The sequence below is a fragment of the Pelodiscus sinensis genome, chromosome 21 (genome assembly GCF_052426305.1).
Source record: "Pelodiscus sinensis isolate ZL-2025 chromosome 21, ASM5242630v1, whole genome shotgun sequence".
Taxonomy (NCBI): domain Eukaryota; kingdom Metazoa; phylum Chordata; order Testudines; family Trionychidae; genus Pelodiscus; species Pelodiscus sinensis.
In genome coordinates, this window is record NC_143072.1 from 10,975,440 (window position 1) to 10,995,807 (window position 20,368).

Genomic DNA, 20,368 nt, shown 5'->3' on the forward strand with positions numbered 1-20,368 from the left:
CATTCAGATGTGGTCTTTCACACAGCTCCTTGGGTCCACCCTCATTCTCCCCCTAATTCCCAACCCAGTCCTTCCCCTCTGTCGATCCTTTCCAGTTGTAGAACCTTCTTTCTCTTGCCTTGCACCAGTTAGCCGTAATTCTCTCCCCTCCACCAAGTCACTTCACCTCTTCCACTCACACCTCAGATGCCTTCCTCTGATTGGCCTGGGCATGGCTAGGCAAAGTACAGCAATTCCCTAGAAACAAATTGGTCTCCACCTCTAAAAGTTTGCACCTCTACCCGAAAGACTTTTACAGCCCTGGAAAATGTGACAGCACACAGATCCCTAGAAGACTAACAGTCACTCTCAAAGTACACAGAATAGAGCACTCTCAAAATGTTGGTGAGGTGAGGTTAAAGTTGCAGGCACATGTCAACGGTTTAATGCCAAAGTTGCATTCAATTGTTAATTTCAATTGTGTAGAAAGCTCTATTCTGACAAGTCCCTTCATCCTCATGGAACGTTCCAGGGATGCCAAAATAGCACACCCCTTATTTCGAAATAATGGGAGTGTTTAAAGACACAGAATAGCTATTTGGGTTACTTAAGAGTCCCCAGCTGACTCCGGGCTCCATGCAGTGCTGCCACTTTGAAATGCCAGGGGCCGCACAGGGCCAGTGGGGGTCTGCTTGAGTCCCTTGCTGGCCCCATGCTTGCCGCAGTGCTTTTGCCGTTGAAGCGTAGCAACAGCTCTGGGGAGGTGCCCTTATCAACTAATTGAATAGTCAATGAAAATTGCATGATCTATTCAAATAGCCAATTAACCTAAATTTAACATCCCTGCTATAGTGATGCCTTAACTATTGTGCTTATTTTTGTCTTACACAGCAATGCATATGCCTTCAATTGTTGGTTGACTAGATGGGAAGTATTCTACATCTTCTTGTTTAAATTATATCTCTATAACTCTACACTACAGTGCTATTTCGAATTATCTTATTTTGAAATAGTTAATTCGAAATAAGCTAATTTGAAATAACGCATCTATACACAAAACCTATTTCAAAATAGCGAGTGGACCCTGAACCAAAGTTAAGGCTGGCCGGAAGCAGTGCCGGCAGGGCATCAGGTTAGGACTTAGTGTGTGGGGCTGCTGCCTGAGGCTAACTGAGCTCTCTGCTTAAAGGGACCCTACCCCCACCACGGACAGACAGTTCTCAGGGTTTCCTGCTACCTTGATGAGGGACAGCAAAGCACTCAGGCACATGGAGCCAGAGCTGCCCCTGGGCACGCCGGTGCATCCCGTGGAGTCGTTGCCATCAGCCTGGCTGCACTCGCTGCAGGCTGCCATGCAGGGAGTCCAGTGGGGGCTGTCAGAGTCCAGGAGGCCCTGTGGGAGAGCATCCACCCCAAGGAGCACTAAGAACCTCTCCGGTCCTCCCCACCAGGGGCTCGTGCCCCATTCCTCCCTCACGTCCTCCCACTGACCCCTCCCCTAGCCCCCCCTTCCTGGTGTCAAATAAAAGACACGCATGTTCAAAAATATGAACTGGGTTTATTGTACAAAACTGGGGGGGCGGGGGAGATGAACCTCTGAGGAGACCAGGGAAGGGTAGTGGGAGAGGGGAGAAGAAAACTTGGAGGGAGCTGGAAGGGGGAAGCGAGGGGAAGAAGGGGGAGGGGAAGCTCAGCGCTCAGGGGTGGGGGGGTCTCGTTGGGCCAACTGCCTCCCAGCACCGTGAGGGAGGGGGCCTCGGCATCCGCGGAGGAATGGGGAGGAGGGTGTGGAGGTTGAGGTGGGGGGTGTGGAGGTTGAGGAGGGAAAGGTGGGAGGAGGAACAGTAGCTGGGGGGGCAGCAGGTGCTGGGGCGGCATAGGGCAGCACGCTCTGCACCAGGGCCTGCAGGTGTGAGCACATGGCACGGCCCTGAGCAAGCTGCTGAAGGGGGAGCTGCAGGTCCTCCTGCACCCTGCCCTGGATGGTGCAGTGCAGGGCTCACAGGGCCCCCAGGTGCTGGTCCCGGTACCCCTGCTGCGTGCTGGTGGTCCGGAGGAGCCTTTGGGTGCAGGAGGCTGTCCCAGGTGGGGTGGTGTGCCCTGCACGTGCAGCTGGAGCGGCTGTGGAGAAAGAAGGGCAGTGGTCAGTTCTCCCTGGGGAGGCAGTGAATGATGCCCAGCGCCCCCTGCGAGGTGAGGACAACCGTGCCCTACACCATCAGAGCCGTCGTGCTTGGACAGAGGCCATGATCAGGATGTCTGGCTCTCCCTAGGAGTGGGAGCTGCCCCAAGACCACACCCAGGCCTCTGTGCTGTGCATAGTGTGGCCGAGGACAGGGGTGTACAGGGGGGTGTGAAGGGAAGCCATCCTGCTGGGTCCCACCCCAGGGTTGGGAGCATGTCAGGTCTCTTCACACATGCATGTGGCTATCAGGCCACAGCCCGTGTGGCACGCAGCTGGAGCCACCTGCCCAGCACATGCACAGGTGGCTGCGTGATCCATGGGAGGCATGGCCCTTGCGCACGGTCCCTGGTCTCCCTCCTCACTTCCCCTCCCCCTGGGTAGGGGACAGTGATGGCACTTACCTGGTGTGGCTTCCCCTGACGACCCTGCTGACTCGGGTGCCGGGACAGCTCGGGGGTCCCGCTGACGTTGCACCCTCCATGCTGGCCCCAGGTCAGGGCCCTCTTGTCCCGGCTCACTGCCTCCCAGGGTAGCGCGGACCGTCCCGCCCCCCAGGATGCGGTTGAGGGCAGACAAGTAGGGGCAGGTGTCAGCCCCTGCTACAGCGCTGCCCATGGTGGCCCTGGCGTACGCCTGACGCAGCTCCTTTATTTTGAGGCGCACCTGCTCCTGGGCGTGCCTGTGGCCCTTTCTGGCCATGTTGGCCGCTATGCGACCATAGACAGCCACGTTCCTCCGCCTGGTGTGGAGATCATGGACATTGGTGGCCTCCCCCCAAACCTCAATGAGGTCCACGATCTCCACACCAGTCCAGGTGGGCACACGCTGTCTACGGCCCCCGGGAGCTGGGTGGGGGACACCAGGCTGGCACTGGCTGCCCGGCTCATGACGGGGCCACTGGGTGCGGGGCTGGCAGTGCTGGCTCTCTGCAGGCAGGCCTCTGGCTCGCACGTGCCCAGTAGCCAGACTCTACCCCTTTAAGGGTACATCTAGGCTACATGCCTCTGGTAGGAAAATGCAAGGGTGATTTAAATAATCGCCGCTTCATTTAAATTTAAATGGCAGCTGATCAGCTCAGCGTGGCAGTTTGTCGGCTCAGCACGGTAGTCTGGACGCTCCGCAGTCGCCATCAAAGGCATTTGTCGACCTCCCAGGTATGCCTCCTGGGATGAGGTTTACCTGGGAGGTCGACAAATGCCTTTGATGTCGACCGCGGAGCATGCAGACTAGCATGCTGAGCCGACAAACAGCTGATTGGCTCAGCGTGGCAGCCATTTAAATCGCCGCTTCATTTTCCTATGCCAGGTAGTCTAATGTACATGCCTCTGTCGCCAGAGGCATGTAGTCTAGATGTACCCTAAGGGCACCTGGTCTGGGGGAGAGGACTTTTCCTGGTTGTGCCCAGAGTGGCTACCAGGTCTCCCCGGGAAGGGCTGGAGGCCCCCTATTTCGAATTAAGTGTCCACACAGCACTTAATTCGAAATAGCTATTTCGAATTTGTCGTTATTCCTTGTAGAATGAGGTTTACCAAATTCGAAATAAGCGCTCTGCTATTTCCAAATAATTTTGAAATAGTTTGCATGTATAGACGCTATTAAAGTTAATTTGAAATAACAGCTGTTATTTCAAATTAACTTTGCTGTGTAGACATACCCTAAGAAAATAGAGACCTCAGGTTTTCACGAGCTCTGGAGCAAAACATAGGTGAGTGAAACAAAGTCTATTGGTACCCAAACCGAGATCTCCTGCTGTTTCCTTGGAAATTCTGAAATATTTGCAACTTAGGGTGATTAGACAGCGATTTCACATCTGTTTTGTGTGTTTATTTGCTGCTTTCATTAACAGGAACATTTGTCTAGAGACAAAAATGGAACCCTGTAAGCCCAGATCTGCTCTGGAGAAGTGGATGAAAACTCTGACTGTGTGCAACAGCAGTTTGACCGCAACAGTGCTGGCACAAATGGGACCTGTGATACAGAATGAAGCTGGACTCATTCATATAGCAGCATTAAGGAAAAGCAGGTTAACCAACCTGATGGTAAAAATGGATTTCGACATCGGAGCATTGGCTACACTAATGACCTAATTGATGTAAACACTGATTCTGCTGAAGAAGGTGGGTATTTTTCTGTACAGTTCCCTGGATTTAGTGTCCGTCTGGTCTAACCTGAAATTGTGATCATTTGCAGGCAGAGCAGTATGTGTAGAATAACCGCATTAAAACAAAGTTCCTGGTTTCCAAGCACAATATTCCTTATAATATTGTTTTAAAAGGCAAAGGAAGAGAAATACAGCAAGTGACACCAAATACATCAGCCAAAAAGTGCATAAACACAGAAGTAGATCCTACAACGCCAATCTGCACCAGCTAAGGATCTGGCCAAAGATCCTTTTCCATGAGGTAGCAACAACTTTCCAGGCAGTAAACATCAAAATCCCCTGCCAAATTGCCATGATTACTCTGGGAAGCAAACACATGTCGATAAATCTCTCTGAGAATGTGCCACGTGGTTTCCTTTTAGCAGCCTGTGTCCACTCGAGTCCTGCTATGGAGGAAGCAGAATGGGAGCCAGGCCTGAACACCACTGTAGTGATGACCCTTTAAAAGGTACAATAGGACCATGACTAACAGCTGCTATAGATAGTGTCCTGAAGATCTTGATGGTGTCCCTCCCAGGGGCCCCTCACTAGAGAGCTGGAGGTCCTGGGAGCAGGCAGCAGTTGGCTATAAAAAGCCACGTGACCAACAGTCGGGTGTTTATACAGCCAACACATTTACCCATCAAAGAATTCAGCAAAATTCCCTCTGATCTCATGATGCCACAAGACCGTTTCCCCTTGACAATCCACAAAGCCCCCAGGAAAGGGCCTGTGATTCTGTGGTCTCAATGCACTCCAGAAAAATGCTACAGCCACAGACATCACCTGTCTGACTCAGAAACCTTATTCTGAGATCTCTATGGAACCCCAACCCTCTTTCGTCCAGGATGAGAGTTTGGCTGGTGCCATAGGAAACCACCCCATTTCCACTGAGACTCTGAGCATCTCTCCTTGCCCCGGCTGGCAAACGCGATCTGGTTCCGCAATCTTCAGAAACATTGGCTGCAAAGATGCCCACCATCGAAGCTCTTGTAATCCACTTTTCACCTTCCATCAGGGTCCCTCTGCAGATGCAGCTGGGCTCTCTTCCAATACTCCACAGCTTCCGATGTCCAGCTCCACCTCAATCCCAGTTGGCTGTAAGGAAAGCCAAGAGGAAATTAAGATCACATGGGCTTGTCTATTCCAGCCAGAAAAATTAATCCGAATTAACTGAAGGTGTGAATTTGAACTGGAGGAGCAAAATCATATTAAATCCCTTTGTGAACACACTCATTCAGAATTAAAGTGGCTTTAATTCATTTTGTCTTAATTCACTTCCAACACTAATTAAGTAAATCCACAAAGGAAGTTAATGTGGTTTAACAAATCCAGTTCAATGCCTTTAGTAAAATTTGATTGACATGTCATGTGGACAAGCTCTAAGCATTTTTAATTAAGGGTACATTGAGGGATCATCTCTCTTTTATTCAATGTTCAGTAAAATACGGTCCTGATTTTCATTTGGGCTTCTGGACACTAGAATCATAGAATACTAGAATTAGATGAGAGCTCGAGAGGTCATCAAGGACCAAGCCCCATCTAGATCAGTGTTTCTCAGCCAGTGATACAAGTACCCTCGAGGTACTCGAGAGAAGTCTGGGGGGTACGTCAACACAACTGAAGTTTGGAGAAAACTAAATTTTTGTTTTAAGTTTTACAGCGCGTTATTATTTTTGTACTTTTTACACCCAAAAATTTCATCGCCCACCCAGCTACAATTAAGTTGTTTAAACAAATGTGTTGCAATGGCAGAAAAATGTGTGTGTCCGAAAACTGTAGGTACTTTATTAAACATTTTTTAAAGGGGGCACTTTATAAAAAAAGATTGCGAAACACTGATCTAGACCATCCCTGACAGGTCTCTGTCCAACCTGCTCTTCAATATCTCCAGAGATGGGGATTCCACAGCCCCCCTGGGCAATTTATTCCAGTGTTTGACCACCCTGACAGGCAGGAAGTTTTTCCTAATGTCCAACCTAAACCGCCCTTGCTGCAGTTTAAGCCCATTGCTTCTTGTCCTCTCCTCAGAGGCCCGGGCTTCTGGACCATTTTTCTCCCTCCTCCTTGTAGCACCCTTTTAGGTACTTGAACTGCTGTCATACTACTGCAATACAAAATACAGTCGACAGCCATTTGTCTCAGAAGGGAAACAGATTATAGGGGCGGATCTTCAGGTGGCGTAAATCAGCACAGATCCAGTGACTTCAATGGAGTTACATGGATTACACCAGGGCTACTCAACACGTGGCCCAAGGCCCACATGTTTGTGGCCTGCAGTGAGGTTTGGGTTAATGCGGGGCATGACACGCAGCCTGCTGGTGTGATCCTTTGAACATGGCCTCCATTGGGAACACACTCTACAATGGCGCGGTGTCTCCCAAGTGGCATGAGCACTGAAAGATGCAAGCAGACGGCTTGGCTGGAACGTACAGGTACAGGGTGTCGGCATTTCTAGCACCCAGGGATGAGATGCTGGGAGTGCCAGGACATTGTGGGAAGTGCTTTGTATTCATGCCCATCAGTGTGAAAGAAGCTATTTGCATATATTTGCAATCTTGCAGCTCTCCGCATGTGCTGTGAGTATCATTGTGGTCCCCGGGGCTTCCAAAGTTGATTAGCCCTGGGTTACACCATCTGAGGGCCTCGTCCACAATATCTAATTTGAAGCGGCCATGAGAAGAAAATGACAGCCTCCCACATTAGTAAGCGACCAGGACAATGTTCTTCCTCTTGCAAGACATGATACGGGATCTTGAATGATCATGAATAGTCAGGAGTGTATCAATGAAACCAGTAAATCAATCAAATTAGAAAAGGTGCAACTGATTTATTGCACATGGAAATATTAAATGGGCCCTTTAGAAAGGGGAGGAGATGCATGCACATCCCACAATTTATAGATCGATTGCATTTTGTTCTCATCCCCCAAATCCATCACAGTGGCCTGCCAGCGACTCCTGGATGAGGTCAGAACTCCTGCATCCCTCCCTCAAGGACTCAGTCTCTGACTGGCATCCTAATCCCCTCACCAGTCCCACCTGGGCTCTCCAGGGAAGCCTCACCTGCCGGGACGATTTGGTTAAGGTAGCAACACGATGGGTGCTGGCGTTTCCCCCTGGCCCTGCTCTGCTCTCTAACAGCACCCGGGTGCTGGGCACGAAACTCCAGGAGCGACCCAGGGCTGGTTTCAGATGTCCACTGCTGCTCTCTCTGGTCACGTGGTTAGTCACCTGCAACGCCACAAAACAGCTCATTCCAGCAATACTCCTTACTCCTTCAATGACACATGGGGCCCATCAGGGAGCTAGTGCATGCACCAGTGGCTTCCACCAAATTGTATTCTTCTCCGCCTTTGCCCCTTGCCATGACTGGCCATGCTGCCCCTCTAAATGCAACACGGTTTGGCTCTGTGTGCCGCACATGTGCTCCAGTCCCTGCATGGCCACCATGATCTACGTCTTAGAAGCATGAACATCTGCTACATGAGCTAAAGCACCACATTCTGTTAGCCCAACTAGACTCAATCCACTTTACATGGTCCCCCCCAATAGAGGGAGTTAAAAAGCCCCAGGTGTTAGCCTGGGATACAGACTGTTGAGGTAAGACCCGTGCGTTGGATTAAATGGGGTGAGAAACCTCCATCTCAGGGGCTAAATCTTGCCCGGATCAGGCTCCCAAGGCTTGGGCCTCCTCCCCCACAGCGTCAAGGAGCTAGCGCTGGCGCCCCACCCTGCAGCCCCCCGAGACTCCCTCCATGGGGCTGAAGAGTCAGCACCCTACTCTCCTCCCAGACCCCCCACTCCCAGCCTGCTCCTTCTCAGACCCACCAACCCCCAACACATTCCTACCTCCCAGACCTCACAACACAAGCCTGCTTCCCAGCAGCCCCAGAGCCTGGAGGGCCCACAAAATCTACTAGCCCCGGCCCCTCTAGGCTCTGGTGTACAAGAGGAACGTGGGGAGCATCTTTTTGCTTTGCAGTCGGGGGCCATGTCAGTGAGGTGCGGGGATTTTTTCCCCATTCATTTTTGTGCAGTCCCCGACAACTGATTTTTCTGTGGGTCAGCAGCCCCTGACCCGAAAGAAGATCCCCCACCCCGGCTTAAAATGAATGCTGGCCCCAGACTAGCGAGGCAAGGCCAATGTGTAACTGACTGCAGCGTGTCCCACCTGGTGAGCTAAACCTTGACTCTATGATTAAAAGGCTCAGAAGAGTCACTAACAAACAGGACTATGTTTTGTTTCAGCTACACCAGACAAACATGGCTACATTTCTATCTCTAAGGGTCACTGTGTTAGTCTGTCTGCAAAAACAACAATGACTTGTGTGGCACCTCAGAGACTCACAGATGTATTAGGGCATAAGCTTTTGTGGGTAAAACTCACTTCATCAGGTGAGTTGGAGTGGAAGTTACAGAAGCAGGCGTCTATATGTGGAAGATGTTGCTTGTGTTAATGAAGCTAATCCTTTGTGAGCTTAAATGCAAAAAGGAAGTTTACAAGAGATTAGGAGAGATCCTGGACGATTGGAAAAAGGCAAATGTAGGGCCCATCTTTTAAAAAGGGAAGAAGGACGATCCAGGGAACTACAGACCAGTCCGCCTCACCTCAGCAGTCCCTGGAAAAATCCTGGAAGAGATCCTCAAGAAACCCATTCTGAAGCACTTGGAAGAGGTTGAAAGTGATCAGGAATAGTCAACATGGACTCACCAGGGGCAAGTCCTGCCTGACCAAACTTATTGCCTTCTATGATGAGGTAACTGGCTCTCTGGACATGGGGAAAGCAGTGGACGTGATATACTTTGACATTAGCAAAGCTTTTGATATGGTCTCCCACAATATTCTTTCCAGCAAGTTAAGGGAGTATGGATTGGATAAATGGACTGTAAGATGGACAGAAAGCTGGCTAGACTGTTGGGCCCAACGGGTAGTGATCAATGCCTCGATGTCAGGTTGGCAGTCGGTTTCTAGTGGAGCATCTCAAGGATCGGTTCTAGGGCCTGTTTAGTTCAACATCTTTATTAATGACCTGGATGAGGGGATGGATTGCACCCTGAACAAGTTTGCAAGTGACACGAAGTTGGTGGGAAGAGGTAGATACACTGGAGGGCAGGGATAGGGTCCAGAGTGACTTAGACAAATTAGAGGATTGTCCCAAAAAAATCTGATGAGGTTCAACAAGCACAAGTGCAAGTCCTGCACTTGGGACGGAAGAATCCCAAGCATTGTTACAGGCTGGGGACCAACTGGCTAAGTAGCAGTTCTGCAGAAAAGGACCTGGGGACTATAGTGGATGAGAAGCTGGATATGAGTCAACAGGGCACCCTTGTAGCCGAGAAGGCTAATGGCATATTGGGTTGCATTAGGAGGAGCATTTTCAGCAGATGTAGAGAAGTGATTATTCCCCTTTATTCAGCTCTGGTGAGGCCACATCTGGAGTATTGTGTCCAGTTCTGGGTCCCTCACTATAGAAAGGATGTGGACGCATTGGAGAGGGTCCAGCGGAGGGTGTCCAAAATTATTAGGGGGCTGAAGCGCATGATCTAGGAGGAGAGACTGAGGGATTTGGGTCTGTTTAGTCTGCAGAAGAGAAGAGTGAGGGGGGATTTGATAGCAGCCTTCAACTTCCTGAAAGGAGGTTCCAAAGAGGATGAAGAGAGGCTATTCTCAGTAATGACAGATGGCAGAACAAGGAGCAATGGTCTCAAATTGCAGTGGGGGAGGTCTAGGTTGGAGATTAGGAAAAACTATTTCCCTAGGAGGGTGGTGAAGCACTGGGCTGGGTTCCCTAGGGAGGGAGTGGAATCTCTATTCCTAGAGGTTTTTAAGTCTCAGTGTGACAAATCCCTGGCTGGGTTGATTTAGTTGGTGTTGGTCCTGCTTTGGGCAGGGGGCTGGATTTGATGACTCCTTAGGCCTCTTCCAGCTCTAGGATTCTAATCAAGTCAGGGTGAAAGTGGCTCATTCACAGTATTTGGTGTGAAGACGTGAACAACAAGAGAAGGGAAAAATTGCTGTTGTAATGCGTTAACTAAGAACAATGCACAGAGGGCTTTCCAGTCACCGTCCATTTATAATGCCTTGAAGCTACCCAAAGACAACTGGCTCTAGGACCACTCTGTCTCTGACAGCTCTCCAGGCACCGAAATTATTTAGGAATCAACAGCAGTTACTGCATCAGAGATCAATGCCAACCGCCCTAACATCTACCGGTCCTCAGCTCCTTCTGAATCAGCAAGCCAACATGGCAGAGTTAATAAAAGCCACCTATGGCCTGGCTCTGTTCTTGCCCTGCAGCCACAAGTGTTTGGGGGCTGGATGGAAGCTGAGCTTCAATTCATTGTATGCTCCCAAGTGACCGATGCCTGCAGAGCGGCAGGAGTCCCATTTCCCTCCCCTGTGCAGCTTTGAACGGATTCCCTTCTGCCATAAACATCTGCCCCCCCATGCGTTTTTGACTCCAGATCCCTGCTCCCAGCCCAAGGAGAGAAAGGCAAAGTCCAACCAACTCACCACCACGGCCATGCTAAGTTCTCTAGCAAGCATCTTCAGCTCCCGGGCCAGCTGCATCATGAGGGCCAAGCCTGTGGATGACAAATGCAAGGGGATTTCAGGGCTTGCTTCCATTCCAAGTGCCTTAGAGACCCCGACTCTCCTGAGAGAATCAAGCGGGAGCCATTCCCAGCACAGAGAGTGAGAGTGCACTTAGTGCAGCTCATACATCCTATTGGGTCAGTCCCTGGACTCCTATTTTTCTTAGCCAGCCAATGAACCTACGTAGGCAGCAGCCGTTCCATCTTTCCCTCCTCCACCCCAACACACACATTGTTAATGTGCACCACCCCTGCTTTACCAAAACGGTCAACACCAACAGTCCCCATTTACAGATGGGGAAACTAAGGCACAGGGAAGGGAAGTAACTAGCACAAGGTCATCCCATCAGCCGGTTGGAGACATAGCAATAGATCCAAGGTTTCCCAAGTCCCAGTCGAGTGCTCTGACCACCAGGTAGCCATGTCTTCCTCTCCTAAACCACATGACCCATTCGATCCTTGCCTCTCAGCCGAAACTGCCCACTTGGCCCTAACTGTGAGCCTGACCGAGCATTCACACCTGTCCCTTAGAAACTGGACTGCTAGTCCCCTGCTTGCGTCAGGCCACCAGACAGCTGCTGGCAGCATTTTCTCCACTGACTTGCAATAACCACAAGCCACATGGCTCGGGGATCGACAAGGGAATCCCTCACCCCTAGGTGCACTCAAACGCAGCCCAAGTCAGTAGCGACCTGTGTGAAGTGTTTTAGCCTTGGCCAGTCAGTTCCAGGAGCAATTGCCCGTACACGATAACCCCCTCCCAGCCCCCGCTCACTAGAAATCAGCAACACTCTGTACTTGTGCTAGCAGCCCCACCACATTTTGCCAAGTAAGAAATCAGATCAGCTTTCTGGCTATTTGGGAGGCAGTAAATAAGTGGGTACCTCAATGGTACATCGTTAAGTGGTCTCCAGGATGTGCACTGTCTCTGCTGTATCCTAAGCAGGCAGGGCATTATATCGCCCCGCATCAAAACCAAACGACAAAGATTTCCTTGCCCACATCCCTACATCCTGGAGCCTCATGGGTCAGACTGCATGGGGGGCACTGACAGCCCAGAATGCCAGCTGGAAACGCTGCAGGTAACGAGCAGATCCAGCAGAAATACTGGAAGCAGATTTCCCTATTCCCTCCTTGCATGGGGCCCTTTGTGCCAAAGGCATGTCTGTTTCAATCCCCGCCCATCTCGGGATGGTATGGAAGCAGGGGTCCCGCTAAGATTTTCCAACCACGAGCGGAAGGAGTTTTGGTTTGTGCACCAATGTTGAGGTCATGTGGGCTGGGTTGGATGTGCCACAGTGGCACCCAATTTATTAACACACACGAGTTCCCGGGCACTGGAGCAGACACTCTTCCTCGCCGTCCCAGCCACCAGAACATGCCCCGACTCCCCCTGCCACATGGCAGCCCCAGCCACCAGAGCAGGCCTCCCGCCGTGCCCGCCACGAGGCTGTGGCAGGTCCTGGCCCCCTGCTCCAGCAGCTCCCTGCCCATGTTGTCTCTCCAGAGGAGGTGGGTGGGGGGAGAATTTGTTGTGTGCGGTAGCGCAGGCGCACACCTCAGTGGGAACTGTGTGTGTGTAAGTGATGGATTCTCATCAGCAAAGGGAAGCGGCGGGATAACGGAAGCCTCTCTCTGTGCACACCATGGCCAGCAAGTGTTTCTTTGCGGCACAGACCCAATTTTGAATCCTCCAACCCTGCTCACCCAGCGGTGCCCCTCACTCACCCTCTGCCTGCCAGCCACCTAGGAGCGGGCAAATCACAGCAGAGACGGAGTCAACCACCAGCACCTTCACCGGCGCCGAGGAGCTCAGGACCTGGGGGGCGAAGCACAGAGGGTGAGGGGACTGCACAGGGCACCGAGGGGCAGCAGGACCGTTTGTGCCAGCGCAGGACGCGTGGTCCCCAGCCGCTTTGGGACAAGACCAGAGTCCTGACGGAGCCAGGAGATCCAGACGTGAACAGACCAATCCCGTGAGTGTGCTCACGTGAGCAGCCCCCAGGGTTTGGCCACCGTGCTAACTGGGTGGATCTTTACCCAGTCCCAGCGAGAGCAGAGCCCCACCTGCTGGGACATGCTGCAGCGGAGCTCCTGTACCACATCCAGCATGGCGTAGACATCGAACACCCGGGCCACCTGAATCCGCTGCAGAGCCTCCGCCTGCAGAAAGAGAGCAGCAGAGACAGCCGGTTCAAACTCAACCTTACCCTCTTCAGGAACAGCATCGTCGTCCACACAGAACAAGACACTGCGAAGTCCAGCATGGCTACGGTAGGTAAAACCTGGGGCCCAGCATCCTCCGCCAACCCATCCACTCCAAAGATCCCTTCCCACTGCTCCCATGCAGCAGCGCCACAATCCTCACTTCGCAGGTGGGAAACTGAGGTACTGAACCAAGGTGGCCAATGTTTGGCAACTTACATTTATAACATGGGGCCTGGTTCTCAGGAGACGCTGGGCACACTGAGCTCACACTGAGCCAGGAGAGAAAGGTTTGGGGTGCAGGAGGGCAGCCAAGAGAAGCCCAAGACGACAAAGGCTGGATGCCTGAAAGTCCATCCGAGGAAAAGTCGGATTCTTGGGGGTCGTGGGCACCCGTCCTGCTGGGTCAGGGCAGGTCACTCTCAGCAGCAGCGGCTGAGCAGCTCCACCGGCAGCTGTCAGGGTCAATGATGCAGCCACACTGACCTGCTCCTCCTCACCTCCCATCCTGGTCTGCGCCAGCTGGAGCAGGCGAGAGGCCGTGAACCCGCCCGTGGAGTCGACGTAAAGGACACTCTGCCGGAGGCCATGGGCCGCGCTCATGGCAATGCTGAGGCACACCTAGGCGGAAGAGCAGGTGGGTGGATCTCACCCTGTTCCGGTCCTCGTTTCTAGGGGAGGGGCTTGTTTGCATACTGCCCCCACCAGGTTACACCTGAACCACGCTCAGGAGATGTCTGCAAGTCCTGTTACAGGACACTGGAGCCGCCAGGGCCCTTGACCTCTGCAGGCCAGGAGACTGACGCAGTCAGACCTCCCCAAACAGATCCAGGCCTGTGCCCCTGACATGCTGGGGGACTACCACGTGCTCCAGGCAAGGCCTGGGTCACACCTCAGCAAGTTTCAGACGTGGTGCAAGATGCATCAGTTTGGGCCTACTAACTGGAGAAGATCAGTGGCCACAGAGAGGAGGAGTCTGGATTCTTGCCAGATGTCTGGCCACAGCTGTTTATTGGTCTTCAACTGTAGTAAATATCCCCCAGTGAGCACAAACCACCAAACAATGAAAGGTGGAACAACAAACCAGACCCATGCTCCCAGTCCCCAGGGATGCCACTGATGATGGGGTGTAAAGCTAGACCACCTTAAACAGCAGGAGGCGGGGGAGGGGATTAGAACATCAGCTCTTTTCGGCACAGACCAGTCAGCCTCTGAACTGCCCACCTGTGTCTTGCCAGTGGCCGGCGCTCCTGTGAGCTCTGTGACTTCCCCCGTGTACAGGCCAGAGTCCAGCAGTTTATCCAGGCTAAAGGAGAAACACACAACAAAGAGAATCAACCATACTAAACTAACAAAGGCACAGAGAGGTAGCCGTGTTAGTCTGAACAAAAAAAGCAGTCATGTAACACTTTAGAGACTAACAAGATAGTTTATTAGGTGATGAGCTTTCATGGGGCAGACCCACTTCTTCAGTTCATATTCTGAAAGCAAATTGGCATTATATAACAGAGGAATATAACGAAAAAAGTAAAAAAATACAAACAAATCAGCTACATAGAACAGAAGGTGGCAGAGCGGGAGTGACAAGGAAGGAGGAAATTGCTTATGGTGTTAAAGTCTCTTTGCTGTAAGACGCATGTTGTCAGGTCTTTAAGGGAATGACCAATTTGATTGAAATTCTGGCCGACAGGTTTGTGTGTGTGGAGATTTCTGATGCCTTATTTGTGAGCATTGATTCTTTGGTGAAGTGACTGACCAGTCTGTCCAATATACATCGCAGAGGGGCATTGCTGGCACATAATGGCATAGATCACATTGCTGGATGTACAGGAATCTGAGCCCTGACATGATTAGGCCAGTGATGGTGTCTCCAGAGTAAATATATGGACAAAGCTGGCAATGGGGTTTGTTGCAAGGGAAAGTTCCAGGATTAGTTTTAACACCAGATTACAGAGGGAGACCTCAGAACTTTTATTTATGCTAAAATTCAATACGTTGTGAATGGGCTTTAATTTAGACGATAATTACCTTCCACATTACAAAGACAGCCTCCCCACCTTTTGATATTTGTAGTGACCCCAGATTAGCCACTTATTGATTCTTACAGTAAGCAACTTCCTCTTTCCTTGTCCCCCCCACCCCCTCCACCTTCTGGTCTATGTAGCTGATTTGTCAGTTTGTATTTTTTTTTCTTTTTTCATTGTATCCTTCTGTTATATAATGGTCACACCAATTCACTTTGGCTGTGTCTAGACTGCATCCCTTTTCCGTAAAAGGGATGCAAATTAGACACATCGCAATTGCAAATGAAGCGGGGATTTAAACCCCCCACACTTCATTTGCATAAACATGGCTGCCGCTTTTTTCCGGCTCAGAGCTTTGCTGGAAAAAAGCACCAATCTAGATGCAGATCTTTCGGAAAATAAAGCCTTTTCTGAAAGATCCCTTACTCTTCTTTAAAAAAGGAATAAGGGATCTTTCGGAAAAGGCTTTATTTTCTGAAAGATCCCCGTCTAGACTGGCATTTTTTTCTGGCAAAGCTCCGAGCCAGAAAACAGCGGCAGCCATGTTTATGCAAATGAAGCGGGGGGGGATTTAAATCCCCGCTTCATTTGCAATTGCGATGTGTCTAATTTGCATCCCTTTTACGGAAAAGGGATGCAGACTAGACACAGCCTTTCAGAATATGATCTGAAGAAGTGGATCTGCCCCACGAAAGCTCATCACCTAATAAACTATCCTGTTAGCCTTTAAAGTGCTACGTGACTGCTTTTTTTGTTTTACCAAAGGCAGGAAATCAGCAGCTCCACTGTCCTCAGCCAGGCCACCTCAGAATCTAACCCCCAGGGATTCGCCCCTTCCCGTCACTCCTCTTTCCATTTCCGGTGAGGGAGGAAACGCCGCAGCGGGGCAGGTACAGGAACAGCCAGCAGGAAAGCCTTTGTCTCAGGGGAAGCTCTGGAGGTTTGAATACAGCATGAAGGTGACCAGTGGGCTTCTCCAAAGAGTCACGTTTGATTATTATAACCAGCAGGGAAGGAGAAAGGGGGAGGAGCTGATACTATGGATCAAGTGGTTAATTTCTATACTAGACCTCTCACTCAGGGCTGTCCTGAAGCCAAGCTGTGCCAGTGCTGGAACCCTCCTTAATGGGGCCAGTTGCCACCTGTGCAAATGCTCGTAACATTTTGCAGCCGAAGGGGATACAAATCTCCAGCAGACGCTGGGCAAGATGGCTACATCTGGGGATGCGAGCAAGGTTCAACTGCAGGAGCGTAGGCTGGCAGCTTGCAACAGGTGACCAGCGCTACTATGCTAATGCTATGGCCAGGAAAGCAGAAACTCCATCTATTCAAGGCAACCCTGCTGCTTCCCAGTGTACAACGTCCCCAGCTCAGTCAGAGCCCTGACAGACAAAGAGTCAGCTCAGATCTCAGCCAAGTGGCTTGAAGCATCTCCAGGTGGAAACTTACAATCCAACTCAGTTTCCTGGCAAAGGGACAAACCTTTTCGCTTTAACCCTGGGCCCCTTCGCACATGTTCTCACCTCTCGCTCCCTGTGGGCAGGATGGCCATAGAGCTCTTGAGTTCCTCGTAGAGATCCGCTCCGTTGACGGGAAAAGCTGAAAATTGCGCCAGCAGCACACGTCTCACGGCAACCAGAGCCTGTGGAGAGACACCCCCCCAGTGAGACCGAAGGATTCTGAGCACATGGTGGGACAAGGACTGGCTTTGTACAGCACCAAGCACAACGGGGTTGTGGTCCATGACAGGGGCTATGAGGGGACGCTCTCAGTACAAAGAATATTGACTTTCCCACAGAAGGAATTGTTACAGATGGACTGACAGAGCGAGGCAACAAAGGGTCAGGTCTACAGCTTGCAGCGTACAGGCTGACTGGGGTGGGCGATGCATTGTTAGCTCAGTTGTGCATTAGGGAGTGGTCTCCGCAGACAGACAACGTATGCCAGAGCACTGGGCCAAACACAGCTCTTCTCCAGCAGGCTCCAGCTTTTGCACCCAGGTAAAACATCAGACCAAGGAATCTCTTCTCACCTTGTAGGACAGGGAGCACTTGCGGGCAACTTCCTCCAGGTCCGAGGAGACAAGGTCCACCACTGCAAGGAACAATCAGAGATCAGCAGCTGGAGGTCAGACCGTAACAGCCCTGACATGCCAGGGAACCCATCGGGTACCTCTCCCCATGACGCCCCTCTGCCCTGGCCTCCCCCAGCTACAAGCCAGAGCCAGCGCCAGCTCTGGGCAACCTGACCCACCGCTGTACACATAAAGACACCGAGCTGTATTAACTGCGCTCAGCCAGTGGTTGGCAGGACTCCCAGTGCCGTGGCGAGTCACAGGAAGGTTCATCGAAGATGCCACAGGCCCAGTCTGAGACACGTTCACTCCTAGGTTTGCCACAGAACACAGAGCGCAAAGTGAAGGGCCTTTGGGACTCATCCATCCACTGTTCTTGCCCCGCAGGGGGCCTGCTGCAGACAGGGGCTACTCCAGCTGCCCCCCTCCGGTGCCCCCTTTAATTGGTTAACTGGTTCACCAATGACATGGGATTTCACATCCCCTGTCAGAACCTGAGGAAGGTCTCCAGTGGCCACGGCTGTGTCACTGCTATTCTTCTTCCAGCCGCCCGGTCTCTGTACTCCATGCACACTGCAGACGGCAGCGCAGACCTAGCCTCAGACACGGAGACAAGGCAGACGCAGCTCTGTGATGTGTGGCTGCCTTACCAGGATGGGAACTCAGGTACATCCCCCCTCACACTGCTGAGCAGCCAAGAGACGCGTGGTGGCAGGCAGGAGTGCAGGGTGGCAGGGGGCTCCCCGGCAGTGGGGCTAGAAGCGCATTGGCTGCTGGCCCCACCCCCGGGGACTATCGAACAGTCATGTGACTGCTAAGATTTCATGCGGTTCCATGACTACTCAGTTGCCCGACAGCTAACATCCCTACTACCCACAGCCGCACAGCACAGACAAGAGAGCTCTGTGCCCTCCCCTGGCAACCCCCCTCCCCAAATCCCCCCAGAAATGGGGGAGACCCAGTGCTAAGACCCCAGGCTGCCCCTTTACCTGTTGTGATGTTGTTGGCTTTCAGAACCTGGATCATCTCTGCTGTGAGGCCGGGGCAGAGCCCTGCTCGGAGGATCGCCATGGGTCCCCGTGACAGCCCCTCTGGGGACGAGGACAAGAGCTACACGCAGAGAGGCCGAGCACCACGCAGGCACAGACCCTGTGCAAGAGAGAAGAGGGCGGGTCTGATATTCCAGGGACACGGAAATGCCATTGCCCTTCACTCTCCCTACCACCACATGCCTCTTGGCTGAAACATCCCAGCTTAATGAACCAAGCTTCAGTCACGTCCCAAGGACAGCACTGTGAGTAGGGCCTACTGTAGGGCTCGCCATGCCATGAAGCCTCCCTCAGGATCTGGTACCTAAGAACAGCCCTATTGGGTCAGACCAAAGGCAGCTGTTGTGACTGCAGGGGGGCCCCAGGGGGAGTCTGGGGGAGACCTTATTCCTAGTGTGGAGAAGCGGCGAAGAGTCCTGTGGCATCTTATAGACTAACTGAAGTGTAGGAGCATGAGCTTTCGTGGGCAAAGACCCACTTTGTCAGCTGCATGTGTGGAGGGGAAGCCAGCATGGCGTGATGGCTCCTAGGCAGGGCTCCTAGGCACCCCCGTCAGACCAACCACCACCAGCAGAGCCCGGTGCCCTCAGACTAAGGGAGGGGAACGTGTACACGGCTAACTGGTGCTGGGCTCATCGGTTAACGCTCTGTAACCCCCTCCAACACCTCTGTACGGGCTGAGTCCCAGAGCCCCCCGGCCCTGGCCGCTCAGAGCCCCCCCCCCCCCCCCCCCCGGGCCGCTGGCCCCCCCCCCCCCCGCTCCCCCCCCCCCGAGGCTCAGAGCCCCCCCCCCCCAGGCCCCGGCCCCCCCCCCGGCCTGGCCGCTCAGAGCCCCCCTCCCCCCGGCCCCCCTGGCCGCCCCCCCCCCCCCCGGGCCTGGCCGCTCAGAGCCCCCCCCCCCCCCGGCCCCGGCCGCTCAGAGCCCCCCCCCCGGCCCGGCGGGCCCCCCCCCGGGCCTGGCCGCTCAGAGCCCCCCTCCCCCCGGCCCCCCTCCGGGCCTGGCCGCTCAGAGCCCCCCTCCCCCCCGGCCCCCTTCCCCTCCCCGAGCCCCCCCCCCGGGCCTGGCCGCTCAGAGCCCCCCTCCCCCCCGGCCTGGCCGCTCAGAGCCCCCCCCCCCCCCTCCCCTCTCCCCCCCGGCCCCCCTCCGGGCCTGGCCGCTCAGAGCCCCCCTCCCCCCCCGGCCCCCCTCCGGGCCTGGCCGCTCAGAGCCCCCCTCCCCCCGGCCCCCCTCCGGGCCTGGCCGCTCAGAGCCCCCCTCCCCCCGGCCCCCCTCCGGGCCTGGCCGCTCAGAGCCCCCCCCCCGGCCCCTCCCCGGGCCTGGCCGCTCAGAGCCCCCCCCCCCCCGGCCCCTTACCCCCCCCCCCCCCGAAGCCCCCCCTCCCCCCGGAGAGCCCCCCCCCCCCCGGCCGCTCAATTACGAATGGAAACCGAACAAGCCCGGGGCGCTGCAGCATTTCCCGTACGACGGAAGCCCCGGCTGAGCCAGACCCCCCCCCCGCACAGACCGGCCCCGCCTCTCCCGTCCCGGCCTGACTCCGCTTCCTGCACCCGGGCCGGAGACCAGCGCCTGCCGGCAGCGGGGAAGCTCCACTGCAGCTCGCTCGGGAACACGCGCGCTTGGCCGCACCAGGGCCCCGGCCCCTTCCTGCGCCTGTGAAATCCCTGCGGAGCGACACGCGCGTGGCTCTTCTATGCCCCTGTCTGCCCAGGGTCTCACGAGAGCCACAGGTTCAGAGGGCACCGCCAGCGCAACAGGGACCCCTGAGCTGGCCCTGCAAGCAGATCTATGCAGGGGGACAGCTGGACTCCGGTGATTAACTGCAGAATCGAGGCCTGTAAGAAAAGAAATTAGCAACTGACTGATCCCCCACCTGCAACACACCCTCTTGTGTCAGTTGTTGAGGTTAGCAGCATTGGGTTCAGTCCTCCACTTTGCTCCTCTGTGCAGCCACTTGGTCCCATCCCTGTAATGCACAGAAATTCTGGAACTGCGAATTGGACCTGTCAGGGGGTTGTGAGTTTATTACCTGGGAGGAGGGGAAGGATCACAAGGAGTGATCCCAAACCCCGCTTCACCTCCAGCATTTATAACAGTGGTAAATCTATAAAGAGTTTT

General features: G+C 53.5%; 1 protein-coding gene across 4 annotated transcripts; it reads right to left on the reverse strand.

The window, feature by feature from the left end:
- Positions 1-4,400: 4,400 nt before the first annotated feature.
- On the reverse strand, positions 4,401-19,890 carry RAD51D (RAD51 paralog D). 4 transcript variants are annotated; one of them, XM_014571772.4, is made up of 11 exons: positions 19,758-19,890; positions 18,193-18,352; positions 17,162-17,223; positions 16,653-16,771; positions 14,330-14,411; positions 13,592-13,726; positions 12,968-13,063; positions 12,629-12,719; positions 10,821-10,891; positions 7,370-7,537; positions 4,401-5,402 (listed from the first exon to the last, which is right to left on the reverse strand). In XM_014571772.4, exons 2-11 carry the CDS (start codon positions 18,272-18,274, stop codon positions 5,319-5,321), a joined length of 990 nt encoding a protein of 329 aa, XP_014427258.3. In that variant the 5' UTR covers positions 18,275-18,352; positions 19,758-19,890; the 3' UTR covers positions 4,401-5,318. The 4 variants fall into 4 exon arrangements, with proteins under 4 accessions (XP_014427258.3, XP_014427257.3, XP_075761127.2 ...); XM_014571771.4 differs by having other exon boundaries at positions 19,671-19,810; XM_075905012.2 differs by lacking the exons at positions 7,370-7,537; positions 19,758-19,890 and having other exon boundaries at positions 18,193-18,972.
- Positions 19,891-20,368: the final 478 nt, after the last annotated feature.

Coding starts and splice junctions, on each gene's coding strand:
- RAD51D (XM_014571772.4), bottom strand. CDS start 18,274: ATGGCGATCCTCCGAGCAGGGCTCTGCCCCGGCCTCACAGCAGAGATG. Junction 14,412..16,652: donor CTGCCCACAGGGAGCGAGAG/GTGAGAACATGT, acceptor TTTCTCCTTTAG/CCTGGATAAACTGCTGGACT. Junction 13,064..13,591: donor TGGGAGGTGAGGAGGAGCAG/GTCAGTGTGGCT, acceptor CTCTTTCTGCAG/GCGGAGGCTCTGCAGCGGAT.